Source organism: Culex pipiens, chromosome 2 (genome assembly GCF_016801865.2).
Source record: "Culex pipiens pallens isolate TS chromosome 2, TS_CPP_V2, whole genome shotgun sequence".
NCBI classification, from domain to species: Eukaryota; Metazoa; Arthropoda; class Insecta; order Diptera; family Culicidae; genus Culex; species Culex pipiens.
In genome coordinates, this window is record NC_068938.1 from 126,553,559 (window position 1) to 126,569,735 (window position 16,177).

Sequence of the window (16,177 nt, forward strand, 5' to 3'; positions counted from 1 at the left end):
AAAATGTTTACGGTAGTCTCACTTGTACGTGCGTCAAACGCATCCTGACCTTTAATCCCTTTGGCCAATTGTCGCACTTACCAAAATTTTCAGGAAGTGACAAGATAGCACGACAAGATTGAAACTTCTTTCATATGAAAAGTGACAAAAATCCGCGGAGCTTTTTTGGTTTTTATTGAATATCTCAGGATTGAAATCGAATTTTGGGGATCTGTGAAGGTCAAAAGGTGAGGCATTGTGAGCTGCACAAAATTGCGTTCTTAACTCAATTTGGCCCAAAATGCACGTACGACAAGTTAGCACGATGGCGACGAAATGTTGCTTAAAAAGACATTCTAGTGCGGAAAATTTAAATATTTCCAGATAAAATGTGAGGAAGATGGGATCAGGATTGATTTGAGAAGCTACATTTGTTTGTATGATTATCATAATCCAACCACACTACATTTCCCTTGTATTGTTCTTTTTCCTATTTTTGTTCCGCAAAAAAAGTTAAGTAAATCAATATCTTACTAATATAAATTTCAAGTTGAAAATTAGAATTTTTCAAATGAAGATATCTCGAGTTTAAATAAAAACACCTCTGAGATTTTTTCAGCGTTTGTAGAGCTGGATCTCCTCTTTCAAATTCAACCTGGCGCTTGAAATTAAGCCTGCGCTTTTTCGAGATATTTATGTTTTAAAAATGGACTGTAACTTTTGATCCTTAAGTCCTAATTTACTTGTCAAATAATAAAAATGTTTGTTTTAAGAGCTCCAAAAATGCCACGAACAGCACTTTTCCCTAAAACTTAACCCTGAATTGCCACGTTCAAAAACTGATTTTTGAAGGTTTGCTCAGATGCTTTCTATAAATTTGGTCGTAGATAACCAGATAAAATTTAGGTGTCTTCGACAAAGTTGCTTGGATTGGCAAGCTTAACAACTTTATAGAAGACGAAAAAAATCCCAAAAATATTCCTGAAAAGTTAGATTTTCAAAATCACCCTAATCGTGAACCACCCTAATTTTCAACCAAACCAAAAGTTGCCCCTTTCTATTTGCAATAAATGTTCTAAAAACAACAAAGCTTCATACTTCATAATTTTTCGGAAAATCCATTTTCCTCTTTATTTTGTGGTCTGGACCACTGTGTGTTGAAAGACCGCCAATACAAATTGAAATTGTCTTTGATGTTACATCTACATAAGATTTCACTAAAACCAATCATTTTTAAATTATTGTTAATACCCATTTTTTACCTTAAAATGGCTGTAACTTTTAACCCCTAAGTTAAATTGACCTATCAAAAAATTAAAATGTTGGATTTGAAAAGCTCTAAAAGTGCCCTGAACATCATTTTTCTTTAAAACTTACCCTGAATTGCCACGTTTAAAAAACAGATTTTTGAAGTTTTGCTCAGATGCTTTTTTGTAAATTTGGTCGTAGAAGGCGTAAATTAAGAGATAAAATTTTGGTGTCTTCGACAAAGTTGCATGAATTGGCAAGCTCAACAACTTTCTAGGACATGAAAAAATTCCCAAAAATATTCCTGAAAAGTTAGATTTTCAGAATCACCCTAATCGTGAACCATCCTAATTTTCAACCAAACCAAAAGTTGCCCCTTTTCATTTGCAACAATCTCTGAAGACACCAAAGCTTCAAAACTTCACCATTTTTCAGAAAATCAATTTTCCACTTAATTTTGTGATCTGGACCACTGTTTTTGACGTAATTGTAACTAAATAGAGGAACAGCACCTAATTCCAGCGTGCCTCTAATGTTGGCAGGTCAGAACTTTGACATTCAAGCTAATTAAAAGCGTTTTCAACTAAAACCCAGTGTTGAATAGCTCAATAAGAAGTGAGCAAGCAAGTTTCTATCAAAAGTTTTGCAAAATTAGTTGTTTAAATAGTGAAAATCAGCAAATTGGTTGTAGTTAGGAGCGAGTGTTTAACCTGTTAAACATACGAGAATTTCCTCTAGTACACGAAAACAAAACAATTCTCGAAAACGTGCGTTGTTATCATTAATTTGAAATTCACCAAGAAATATATTCACGTTTATTAGTGCAAATGCATCATACTCATCAATAAATTCCTTCGTACATAGTTCCAAAACTCATGAACACAATTCACGATTTCGAGAATTGATTTTTTTGTGTACACGATGTTTTCATTGAACTTGTTGTATTCAAATTATTTGTAATTTTTTATATGAAATGTAAAAGTATCCAAATTCACTCAAATCTCAAAACAATGTACACTCCCTTTCAAAATTATCCTCAATTCATAAAAGGTTCAGCCAGCCTTTTTAAAAGCCATTCCACCCGAAAGTGTACACATTATCTCGATCCTCGCGTAATGTCTCAATTTAATTACGGTTAGAAGGGGGTACAAATGAGCAAGTCAATATTGGGCATGGGCCCTCGACCTCCCTGCCGCGTCCTCCTTTTTTGGTGAAAATGGGCTCGGCGTTAAAGTGCTCGCCAAAAAAAGGGGCGTCGGCAAACAAATGCTGCTCTACAAAAATTCCAACCGGAAAACCACGGCAGGGGGAGGTGAATTAAGGAAAAATGTTTTTGGGTGGAAATTAAGTGTAATTGGAATGTGAATTGGTTGGAAAGTGTCAGTGAGAATTATTTTTTTAGGTTAATTTTAAAATTATTTGTTCATTGAGAAACAATTTGTAGATTCTGAAAAAAAACTCCGCAAAATTGTTCTTAATTAAAACAAATGGAAAAAGCATTGCTACATTTTAGCAAATTGTGGCTTCCTTTGATTTTCCAGAAACTAGGAGCGGTCGGAAAAAAGCGCGGCAAAACTTTCTACCGCTCGGAAAAGCGGCGCGCTGTTGCTAGGGGTAACTCACACAAACGAAACTAGGACGAAATCGATAACAGTCGGCAGAGCTATGTGTGTTAGTACGGTCGCCGCCGACCCAATACATGCGCAGTAGGCCGCGCCTTCCTTGTGGTAGTCACACTCCCGGCCTACCTGGATGTTTTCCAAAATGCGAACCATTCGTTCAGTAAATCGAGAAAACATCAATCAAAGTCTGTTCCCTGTTTGGATTGAATTATAAAACAAATTATCTCCCACTCAAACGGGACCTTCTGTCAGAAAAGTTGTCAAAACTGTCACGTAGGCGTTTGGCGAAAGGGGGCGCCCTCACTAACACACCTGCAAACACACAACTTTTGTTCGCCCACACAAACACCACCCCAAACTGTCATCACCGTCATCAACGCAACGCAAAAAACGGGAAATTTTCAGTCCATAAATAGCGGTTTGTATCAGATTTCCGTGGCGCCTTTCGTTGCCGCGCTCTGCCCTGCCCCGCCGGTTTTGACAGTTTGGCGCGGTGATTCCGCGCGCCTGTTTGTAGGCAATGTCCGAGGGCGCGTGCCAGGATCCCTCTTGGACGGGGGATCCTTCGATAATGCCCGTTACAGAACGGGGAAGGGTTGTAATCGGAGACTTTTCTGGTGCGACTAACGGAAATGGGATGTGTTTGCCCTTTTTTTTGTTGTTGAGCTAGAGCGGGACGGAACAAACATTTACTTTTAAGTTGTTGTTTGTTCCTCGGATCAACTGTCGGTAATACTTAATGGATATATCGGGAAAAAAACTACTGTAAATAAAAACTTATGCATTAACTCTTTACTCTAAACAGTATTGCAGTCTTAAATATATTGGAGGCGGATTATAATTTTGACTAACACAAGACTTTTTTACACTGCAGGGATCTAATCAAATCTGAAGAAGGGGTTATACAGCTGGGTTAATTACAAAAATAAATCAGTGGCAGCTATAATTTAGCTTTTTAGGAAAAACACATTGCATTCTTGAATATATGAAATTTCTAAATTTAATCGCTGAATATCTGACTAATTCCTATCTCTTTCTGTTTATTTTCAGGTATGATCACAACCAAACAAATGCATTCCTACAATAATATAAGGCTAAGTATAATAAAGGAGTAAATTCAGCTTGAAACGAATTTAAATGCGGATAAAAGGTCTTGATGTAAAATACATTTTGCATTATTTTACGAAATTACACGAACTATTTTATTTGATATTACCCGCAGAAATATGCTACATATCTTTCCCATCTGTATGGGATATTGGACGAGCTTTCCGATTAAAATACTTTCGAGACTGAAAAATCTAGTCGATCCCGCGATTGGTTTCTGAGAATTATGATGTTTAGAACCATTTTTCAAACAAAAGAAATGATTTTTGCATTTTTCGTGGGGCTTTTTGCAACATCTTTGACTATATCCACAAATATCATGGGGTCGCCATTTATTTTGAATTAATTAAAAAGCTAAAAATCTCTAAAAGGTGGCAATTTAAGTGTATTTTTTTCAGAAAGCCCATCAAATTTTTTTGATACGATGTAATGACTTCTAGATACAGCAACATTTGAAAATACAAAAATAATAAAATAAAATATGCCCTTATCAAATGTCATTCTCGAGTGCAATTGGCTCCATAAACACAATAATGACTTTTATTAACCAAGGATAACATGTTTACAAAGTTTTATTGATATCGGGGAGGGCCAAGTCAAATGTGAAATTTTACTGTTTTGGTCTGAAATTGCTATATGAATTTGTGAAAATATTTTCTTTTTTCTTGAACCCTTTTCAAATCTATGGACACAAAATTTGAATTTCGTTGAAATAATCTTCAAAGTCTTTTGATTTAAAAAATCCCAAACAAACGGCTTAACTACAATGTAATCTGTTAAGTTAACAATCGATTTTGAAAGTTAAGGCCTGATGTAGGCATTTTTTCCTTTTTTTACGGTATGCTTAGGGCTACCAGGACAAATAGAAAAAAAATCTGGCAAAGTATCAATTAAAAATCTGGTAAAATCTGACAGCCGAAAATCTAACACTTTTGAATGGTGAAGGGAAGGGAGGATATGAAATAATTCAATAGTTTGTAGAACTCAGATAGTTTAACTGATTCAATTGCCTTCAATTTGATGAATTTACGTTTTCTTAATGAAAAAATTCATTCTGAATTTTCAATTTTTTGTTAAGTTCGACCATTGAAAAAAAAAAGTTTTCAAAATGGACATGAATTAAAAATCTGGCAATATCTGGCAACCCTGAGTATACTACACATTAGGGTGACAAAAAAATCGACGTCAGGGATACCCCCTGATTTGATTCCTTAGGCAAAAATAAGTAACTGTGAAAATGTTGAGCGAAATCGGTTAAGGGGTAACCCACACATGTAGAAAATCGCAAAATTTTATATTTCGGAAAACTTATTAAATCCACTTAAAAGATGATTTTCAAACACTCCTCAAAGTTTCATGAAGATATTTTAGGAATAAACTAAGTAAGAGACGAATTATGCTCAAAATTTTGCCATGCTCAAACTTTCTGTTCGTTTTTCTCTAAACACCGAGTTGATTTACGGGTGCCATGAAATCTAGAGATGGGATGGACCAAATCGGCTGAAATTTAAGGTGAAGACTCTCAAGACATATCTCGTGTAATTTTTATATTTTGCATCTAAAAAAATACAAAAATCTTAAACTGACTATTTTTTATATGAAAAACACAAAAAATATTTTTATTATTTTTTAACAAACTTTTTGAAAACCGGGCTTCGTCATACAAACAGAATCGGCTTAACGAGTCTTGACCAAAATTTTGAGCCGATTTGGACAAAGCACTGTTGAGATATCGTGGCACCCATTTTTTTAAACTGCTAACTTCAAATATTCATACCTCGGCAATGATGCATCCAAATGTCTTCAAATTTGTTTTTTTAATAAATAGTAATGTACATTTTGATGCCCTGAAAACAGATTTAAAAAAAGTTGAAGTGTATGCTCATAACATGCTGATTTTTTTTGCCGATTTACATGTATGTAACCCCTTAAATCTTTTCATGCAAAAACGTCTTCTTTAAATCGTTAATATCTCGTATCGTTTTGAGGTCTTCGACAAAGTTGTTTGTCATTTTACATAAGAATCTCACACTTGACAATGATCCGAAACATTTAACGCCACCCGTTTGGCGGAGTTTTAAAAATTTCCCCAATCATTTTTGCGAATTTTTCCATGGGGCCATCCACAAACCGAGTGGACACTTTTTTTGCCATTCTCAACCGCCTTTCTTTTGCGTCTAAGACAGCTAAAATCGGATGAAATGACGCTGAGATATGATTTTTGAAAAAAGTGGTTTTGCTAATAATGACGAAAATTGACATTTTTCGAACCACCCTAGCACGATGTAGGTCACCCTAATGGCCAAACAAAAAAATACGGGTCTAATTATTTTGATCATGGAACCCCCTGAAAAATTTTGAGCCCGATCGGAGAACTTTTTTTTCGGTTTAGGCTCTTTTCAAATGGAATTGCTGTATACAAATGTCATCACAATTGAAAAAAAAATTAATTACAAAAAAATATTAAATTTTCCCCAACTGCTATTTGAAATAATCTTAAATCAAAAGACTAAAATATTTATTTTTCTTTTAACCCTCTAGTGCCCATTTTTTTTGGTAATTTTGACCAGCTTCTTTTATTTTGTTTATCATCGCTCATTTTATTTTTTTTCAAGTTTATTTTTTTCTGTCATAAAAATTCCGTGTAAGCTATTCTTACAATAGGTTAGCTTGAGACAAACCAAAAATTACTACATACTTTTTTCGACATAAAATATAGAATGTCAAAAGTTTGCATACAACCTGAAAAAAATTAAGCTCTTATGTTACGGGTTTCATGACATTGCAAAAGTCACATAAAACTAGTCGATAATCCAAAATTTTAAAAAAATGTGTGTAGTTCGAATGCTTATTGAAGATCAAAAATAGATTGAAATAATAATTTTGAGTATTATTTGATCGAAGCCTACACAGTAAAAAAAAACATGGTAAAATTACATCTAAAAAGGGGTACATCTTTTATGTCAGAAAAAAGCTTTAATTTTACCTCTAATAATGTGTAAATTTACATCTGGCAGACGCTAGGAAAAAATATCTGTAATCCTAAAAAAATATCAAGCCGGCGATAGTTATATCTAGCTTACTAAGTCCGCGCCCCAACCCGCACGGCCAACTCGCCGCTATGAAAACTGGACAAAGCCAAGAGAAAAAACAAGAGAAGTCACATTTCCATATAGCTTGTTTTGGGTCGTTAACCTTCATTCACTCATAACCATAACTTTTTTCTCAAATCGTAACATTTTTTAATTGTTTGAAAATTCCTCCATAGTCTGAACATTTTGTGATAATTGATTTTAATTTTCTATCAAACATCAATTCAAAATCTTTTTTCATATCGGGAACAGGGTTTTTTTTCCAGAAATCAAAAAAATACATTTTTGAAAAGCACTCCACCAGATCCAAACCATTTACGTTGCCTTCTCTCATCAATCAGTCCGATTTGATGCATGCTAGCGCCTTTCGCTATGCAACCGCTTAAACCGCGCTACATGCTAGTAGTTGATGATGTCCATAGCTCACCGGGACGGGCCTTGTGTTGCAAAACTGGTCGTCATCCACTTGAAACCGCGCCCGGCGCGACTCGTCGAGTCCGAAGGGCCCATCAACAACAACCCTCGACAATAATGCCCTCTTGCACTAATAACGTGAAAAGCGAGGGAGAGGAATAGGGGTTGGGTGATGTGGGGGTGCCTCCACTGTAGACTACACCTCCCTTCCCCTACAAGTTTTCAGTCCATCAAGCGGGTTGTTCCTGTGTTGTAGTGCAGACACATTGTTCATTGGGGTAGACCCGGCATTATGTAGTGCACTGGTACTAATCGACGGGGCTCACCAACACACAGTCGGGCGAAAAAAAAAGAGTCCCGGGCCGGCATTTCCTTCTAGTTGTTCTTCTTCGTTACGAGGCGACTGACTTCCGTTTTCCCGGCACCAATACAAAGTCACCACTCTCTCTCTCTCTTTGGTTGCGAATCTCCCTCTCTGATCGGAATCGACTTGCCTTTAAAAGAGTAAGTCTCTCAACCACACCCCTGTAAACCGATCGTCATCGCAGGGAAAAGAAAAAGAGTCTCCATCAACAACGCAGACTCCCCCCTCACAGTCATCGTCATCATTAGCGTCGGTGGGGTGAGGACCAACTTCATCTTCCCATCCCAGCGAAGCAAACCCATGACCAACAAGCAGCAGCAGCCTCAACCGTGGTCCAAAATGTAGGGCATCCGAGCACCGACAAACACGCGTGCCGTTTGCCGCGACGTCTGCCTTTATCGATCCGGAAGAGCTTTTTTTTCTTTCCTATATCCGAGTCCTGGTGCGTAGTGCTTCTGATATAGCACCTTCTTAGGCCGGATCAGTAGAGGGCGGAAAATAAGGCTCATGGCTTCATGGTCCATTTGAGCACAAACTTCTCTCTTTTTTTCTTTTTTTGGGGGGAGACCCCGGAAATGAGCCCCTTGGACCGTATCGCATGGACACAAGCTGTTGGATGGACAGCATGACTTCGAGATAAGGCCAGGAGATTGGAAGCTAATCGAAATTGATCAACAACTAGATTGAACCAAACAAAATTTGATAGGCAGAAGATTTAAATATAATTTAAATTGCTAGCAAAAACTAAATTCAATCAAATTCCTCTCAAACTTCAATAAAACAAATCAAATCAAATTATTCGCTCTACAGCATTGCCTTGGCGTTCTCGATTGCGAGATTCCTACTCGAAACTAAGTGTCCGAAGGCTTGATTGTTGAGGCAATTGCAAACATCTTTTTAAACTTAAGCTTCCATCCACCCCGGGATTCGAACTGACGACCTTTGGATTGTAAGTCCAACTGCCTACCAGCGACTCCACCGAGGCAGGACCCAGGGAGACGACTCCTACACCTGGACTGAGCTAACGACCTAACATTTTTATGTTAGTCCGGGGCCAACATTTACTTCCCGTCCGACGGAAGGCGTGATCAGACAAATCTCGTCTCGAAAGATGCCACCGGGACCGTCTGGGATCAAACCCAGGCCGACTGGGTGAGAGGCAATCACGCTTACCCCTACACCACGGTCCCGGCTATATTGAAATGAATTAAGGCTGATACAAATTTTATTTAAAGTTTTTGTCACCCCCACTTTTTCAGAAAAAAAACTTAAAAATTTCATTGGAAATTTAAGTGTAATCAGCTAAAATCAATTTTGAATGCATTCCCCTAGCATGTTTGGGTTGATTTAAAAAAAATCGTCAAATCTTATATTTTTTATTGCAAAAAAACTGAACTAGTGTAAAATGCATTTTAAAACACTTTTTGAATTCAAATGTTGAGACTATGGCATCACAGCAAAAAAAAAACGTGGAATGTGGAAGGCTGAAAATTTAGCAGGGTATTTTAACCATTAGTGGACTCCCTAGTAGAGCCGACGCGCATTTTTCACAATTTTTCAATATTCTAAGCACTTTTTCATAACCCTTTGTACAAAACAATGAAATCTGAAGTCTTTTGAACAATTTTGACTATTTGTTTCATCAGTAATTTGTTTTTGAGCAGAAAAATAGCCATTTGAAAAAAAAAGTTTTTTTTTGCCTGTTATGGACTATTATTTTTATACCAAATTTAGCCGATATTTGGTGTTTTAAAGCATGGTGGAGGTCTTATGATAGATATAATGAATAAAAGATCGATTTCAACAAATTTATTTCCGAAAAAGATCAAAGAAAACGTTTCAAAAACATCTGTAAACATTAAAATGATAAACAAGTAATTTTGATGCACATTTTTCCATATAAATTACATAAACAGTTGACCGAAACAAAACAATAGATTTGTTTACAGCTGCTGATAAAACTACGCATGTTTATTTTCAAAAAATGTTTTGTTATTGATTTATTATTATAAAATATCATTTCAAACTTTGATTATGATGCTTCAGTTAAGAACAATTAACTATAGTTTTTTTATTAATTATAAATTCTTGCGGCTTCAGCATTTATGATACTTTTAACATGAAAACAGCTATATTTATACTCATAATTTAAAAATATGCAATTAGGTTTATTACAACAAGCATTTATTGTATGTTTAAGAGAAACTTTTGCTTAAATACACAGTTTTCTTCATTTTTGGAGGTTAAATTAACAGGGGTCCACTTTTGGAAAAGTTTTGATTTTCGTTGTCCTATATTAGACCCCCCTAATGTTTGCTAGAAAATGAGCAGTTCTTCGCTTTATTTTAGTAAAGTTCCTTAAACTTACATTAATTCGACTTGCTGAAGTTAAATAATCAGTCAAAAAATGATTGGATAGTTAATTCAATCATAAAAAAATGCTGTTTTGTTGTGAAAATGCTAGTGGCCATGGCTGATTTCAGAAGTCGAACTCAAAACACTTATTTTGGCAAATTCAATGTCAGTCAACATTGTTTTAAATGATGCTCAACATGCCAAATAAAAGATTTGCAGACAAAAACACGCTTGAAATTGGGATTTCATTGATTTTTTCATCAAAAACCCTTCAGAGGGTCCACTATAAAGGGGTCCACTAATGGATAACGTACCCTAGGTTGAATATTCCCTCTTTTTTGAGCAATTTATTTTAAAAAATATTAATGAATATTCATCAATTCTTATTGTAGTATTACACATTTTTTTTCGACACATAATCTGTCACCATTTCCTGATGAATATTACCATCATTTAAAAAAAACATTTTTCTATTTTTTATTTCTACTAAATTACTATTTATTTACTAAATTACTGAAAATCATGTATTAAATAATAATAAAATTTGATATCGAAAAGTACTTTACATTTTTTTTCATGTGATTAAATATACCGTTCTCTACTCTTGGGTCTTTTTTTCGATTTCTTTTCGTTTTTTTTTTTGCATTTTAAAATACTTCATAAAAGAAAAGCACTTCCGAAAAAATATTTTTGAAAAGCTAAGAAAATGTTCTAAATTTTTGTCGCTGAGACTTTGAAAGTTTAACAATTACACAGTCCAACAAGATTTTGTCTCTGAGACGAGTATATGTGTTCCTAGTAGAATTTTGCCTGCTGAATCCGAATCCGGGTCCAGAATTGCTCCAAATGGTCCCAATTTTGAGATACACCCGTTTGAAATGTTAGTTTAGGCCAAATTAGCTACTTTGTCGACTATTTTACAAAAGAACTATTGAATAAACAACTAAACCAATACAGGTAGGGGAAGGTGGGGCAAGACGACCATATGGGGCAAGAGGAACAATCGCTCGTATGGCCGTAATTTTTACAATTTTGATTATTTCCAGTATGAGGAATTGTTGCTAGCAATGCAATTAGCTGATTCTACTACCACATAACCGCCAAAACGACGTAAACGCCACGGAGCATAAGATTTAATGAAGTTTTTTTCAAAACCTTTGTTTTCTTATAATATTTGGAAAGTACAAAATAAGGCATAGGATTCGTTTTATGGCATTGTTTTTCAAAATGCAATTTTTCCTAGATCAGTAGTGTCCCTACCAATGACTTGCACCTATTACAAAGTATGATTTAACTTTTGGTTATTTTTGTTGAGAGCTTTAAAAAAATCTTGTTCAGGTGGGGCAAGTGTACCATATAGATTTTTAGTATGGAAAAAAATGCGAATTGCTGCAACAACATATTTTATTGAGAAAGAAATACTTAAAAGTACTTAAAAACTGATAAATAATTGTTAACAAAAAATTTCCAAACAAAATATAGTGATATCATGAAAATTTACTATTTATCATCTCAGTAATATTTTTTTTTGTAAAAACGATAAAATTTTTAGTAAAATATTATTTTTTAATCTAAAAATTAAAGAAACGTTTCAAATACATTGTAATCTGATGTATCTAAGTGATAACAGTTCAATTGTTAGCAAATTAGCATGTTGTTTCATGCATTGTTCCTCTTGCCCCAACGGGTTGTTCGTCTTGCCCCACTAGTTGAGTAGAACGCACGGAAAATCAAAAATTTTAAAATAAGTTTTTTACAGTCAAAAACTGGATTTTTTAAAAACCTGTTCTATCAAAGTCTTAGTCAAGACCTGGAATAAGATGATTATAAAAAAATCCGACAAATTTTTCACGTTTTTAATGGGTTATAACGAGCATTTCCTTAGCTTGTTACACTTGCCCCACTTTCCCCTATCTTAAAGTTCACGTTTTCCCCTTTCTGAAACACCCCTGGTTTTTAAAATTTGATTGTTTCTACGCACATTTATAGCCAATTTAAAATTATATTTTTAGTTGGTTCTCATTCAAGTTTTTCCAACTTGCATGCAAGTCCAATTCTGCTGGGATATCAATAATAAAAATCAAAAATGCTTTGCAGAACGTTTATTAAGTTTGTCTCGGCAATCTTATTGATCATTTTTAATGTAATTTTGTCTGCTGAATCCATTCCCATCAAAAGATTTTTTCGAAAAGGTCAAGTTTTTGAGTAAACATAGAATTTTCGATGATTTTTTCAAAATAAAATCTATTTATGTTAAAGTATGACTCAGAGATGACTAAAGGTCGACGTCTCGTTGGTCTAATTGATCATTTTTAATGTATTTTTTGCCTGCTGAATCCATTCCCATCTTTAGATTTTTTCGAAAAGGTCAGGTTTTCGAGTAAAAATTGAATTTTCGATGATTTTTTCAATATATAAACTGATTATGCATTGTTTATGTTCGCCAATCTAATTATTGAGTTTTAATTTAATTTTGTCTACTGTATCCATTCCCATCATCAAACTTATCCATTTTCGTGTCACCGAATTAGCCTGTAATTTTCAACTGACGAAATCTCGAAAACTTGGGTCAGATTCACAATGTTAAGATTAGAACTTTTGTTAAATTTTCCAATCTTTTCCATAAAAAGTTTGGGGGCAAACAATAAATTTTAAATTTCAAGCCAAACTTTTCAAATCTGGAAAAAAAGTATCACAAAATGCTTATAACAGAACAGTTGTGCTTAAATATCAATGAATTTATGAAAATATTTATTTTCTAAAGTTTTACTACTTTTTCCGATCTGTGATCCTAAATTTAAAAATACAAAAATAAACGTTTAAATAGTTTACAATCAATTGTAAAAGTTTTTTTTTAATAAAAATTTCAATATCAGCAAAAATTTCTCAAAGGGGGAGGGGAAAAAACTTGAAATAAAATTTGCATTGATCTAATCTATTAAATTGAATAAATTTAAACAAAATTTAAAAAAATAAACCTTTATTTCCCTACCATACTTTACCTAAGAGCAATTCTCCACCATAACCGGAAAAGATTTTATTTATATTTTTTTGGATTGGCTTAAAAAAATATTCAAAATGGCAATGGCAATGTGAACTCGGAATTTTGAACCTTCTATGACGATTTGTATGGAAACTATGAGGGCTCTTAATCTGAGCACTAAATAACACTAAACGAGCACTCAATTTCAGCACGAAAAAAAATTCAAAATAACGACATGTGAAATCTGACTTTTGAACTTTGTATGGTGATTTGTAAGGACACTATGAGGGCACTAAATCTGAGTGATAGGGCACCAAATAGCTCTAAATGAGCACTTAATTTAGCCCACAAAAAATCAAAATGGCGACATGTGTAATCAGGCTTGTATAGACCTTCCTTATGACCATAGAAGCCATTTTGTCATTGGTTCACCCATACGAGGCTTCATCTAATTTTGGCAACTGTCCATACAAAAAATGTACGTAGATATTTGCAAATCTGTATCTTTTGAAGCAAGTTTCTGATCGGTTCGGTGTCTTCGGCAAATGGTACACGGAAGAATGCCGGTTTTTAAATTAACTTTTTTCAAAACAAAAGCAATTTCCCAAAATATTTTTTAATTTATTTTAAATTTTATGATATGTTTTAGAGGACAAAAAATTGTAAATTTTGAGCCATTCAAATGCATGAATAAAAATTTTGACGCAGAGTGAAAGTATGGTATTTAGGTTTTATAAAGTGATAAAATTATGCATAGAATCTGTTTTTTTTTTCAAATATTTAAGTCACATTTTTTTTAATTAAAAAGTGTGTGATTTATGTGTATGAACTGTATGTTTGAAAAATGTTGTAAATCTCGATAATATTCAACATAATTTGTCATTTAAAAATGGCACGAACTACTTATGTAAAATTAATTTAAAACAGATAATCCACCCGCGTGCAACCCGTGGCACAATGATCCCAACACGAAGCCTTCCCAGAACCACTTTGCCTTTCAAATATTAACTCAAATCCCAAATCCTCAGCTCAAGGATTTCCCGGTGTTTATTCTTTTTTCTTTCGCAATTTTCTTCGATTTCGAGCCGCCTCTTTTCACCTCATTTTATGGGTGTTCTCAAAACGTGTGTGTGTTTCTGTACCCAAATTATCCTTTGCTGGTGCGATGCGTGCTGAATAAATTATGCTCGTCGTGGTGTAATAAGATAATCCGAGGCTCGGGAGTTGGATTTGCTGTTTTAGAAATCTGAATAAATATGTAACGTGAAGCTCTCCAAACACTGGTACATTTGCATCATTGAAGCTTATGGTTGGCACGTGTGCCATCTAGCACTCTGGCGGTCGGTTTTGTAACTGATTGCATACAAGATTGCATTCAAGGTGTTCTCACCACTAGGGGCGCTACAATTGTCTAGGAGTTTTACTTACGATTGTTCTCTTGTCCGTCTTTTCAGAACATTGACCACAAGCTGAAGCTGCGCTCCAAGAAGGGACAGCTGCCGTTCGTTGAGGTGAACGGAGAGGAGATCGCCGACTCGACCATCATCATCAAGGAGCTCGGCCAGCGCTACGAGAAGGATCTGGACGCGGCCCTGACCCAGGAGCAGCGCAACATTGCCCACGCGATGATCTCGATGCTGGAGAACCACCTGAACTGGGTGCTGCTGTTCTGGCGCAGCAAGAACCCCGAGCACATGATCAAGGGCTACAAGGTGAACCTGCAGCACGCCCTCGGAAGCCGTCTGCCGAACGCGCTGCTCAACTTCTTCTTCAAGTTCCAGTACGGACGCAAGGTAACTTGAGCGTTTTGAGTTGTACTTTTTTTGTTCTGTTCTCAATTCTTTCTTTGGTTCTTTGTACACGAGGCAATCCGGACTATCCCACAAACTCTCTGTTTGCATGATGTGTTTCTAAAAAAAATCACCCAAATTTCATCACACACAAGCCTCCAGTGGTCCACAAACGACACAGAGTACAAACCAAGACCAAGAACTGCATGAACTTATCGCTCTCTTTCTGTAGTGTGCACCCGTTTTTAATCCACCACCGTGTCCACCCTCTAACAAAACAAGTATTTACAGGGCAGCAAAAAGGTGAAGGCCCAGGGTCTCGGCGTCCACAAGCCCGAGGAGATTGAGGAGTTTGGCAAGCAGGACCTGAAGGTGCTTTCGGAGCTGCTGGCCGATAAGCCGTTCTTCTTCGGCGATGAGCCCACCATTGTAAGTCGCACCTATCACTAATCTCTCAATCGCGATCAATTCTAACCTAAATTTCCCCCTCTACTTCTAAAAACAATAGCTGGACTGCGTGGCGTTCTCCGTGCTGGCCCAGATCCACTTCATCTCGGACGAGGTCAAGTACACGCTGAAGGAGTTCATGCAGGAGAACTGCCCGAACCTGGTGGGGCACGTGTCCCGGATCAAGGAGCGCTGCTTCCCCGACTGGGACGACATCTGCACCAAGCTGGACCTGAACGCGCACCTGCCGAAGCCGGAGTGAGTATACTTTTATGTTTTTTATGACTTTTTAAAATTACATAAAATTTTGAGCTCAATTTTATCAAGGATTGAACAAAATACCTTGGTCATATCACTTGCCTAGGGCGAATCCTATTAATTTACTTTTTTAAACAGTTTGTCCTTACTTTTTATTAAATTTTCCTTCTGCTAGAATTGAAAAACAAAAAAAAATGCAAAAATCAATTCAAAGAACGTTTGACAGTTTGGGGAAATATGTCCATTCTCAGCAGTCCAAGCGGTGGAGTCTGAATAATACTCGATAATACGGGGTTTTCCGTAAAATTTGCTTTAACCAAGTACTCTAACTAAAAGAACATTATGTTGTGAACATTTTTGTTTGTTTTGATCATTTCAAAAGTTATTCCTTTTCTTTTTACAAGCATATTCCCAAAATATTTCCAAAGTCTATTTTTAACAGACGAAAATGCACTGTGCCCACGCAAATTGTACTCTCTGCCCATTTTTGGCCTTCTTCGCGCAAGGGTTTCTGACAG

General features: G+C 35.7%; 1 protein-coding gene across 2 annotated transcripts in view; it reads left to right on the top strand.

Moving 5' to 3' along the window:
• LOC120412524 (failed axon connections) overlaps positions 1 to 16,177 on the top strand; it is a 92,160-nt gene that overhangs the window by 67,545 nt on the left and 8,438 nt on the right. Inside the window, exons 2-4 of one of the 2 annotated variants that reach the window (XM_039573019.2) lie at positions 14,619 to 14,957; positions 15,237 to 15,383; positions 15,463 to 15,659. In XM_039573019.2, coding sequence (XP_039428953.1) covers positions 14,619 to 14,957; positions 15,237 to 15,383; positions 15,463 to 15,659 — 683 coding nt within the window. The remainder of the gene's footprint in view (positions 1 to 14,618; positions 14,958 to 15,236; positions 15,384 to 15,462; positions 15,660 to 16,177) is intronic. The other variant, XM_039573020.2, reaches the window with a different exon arrangement.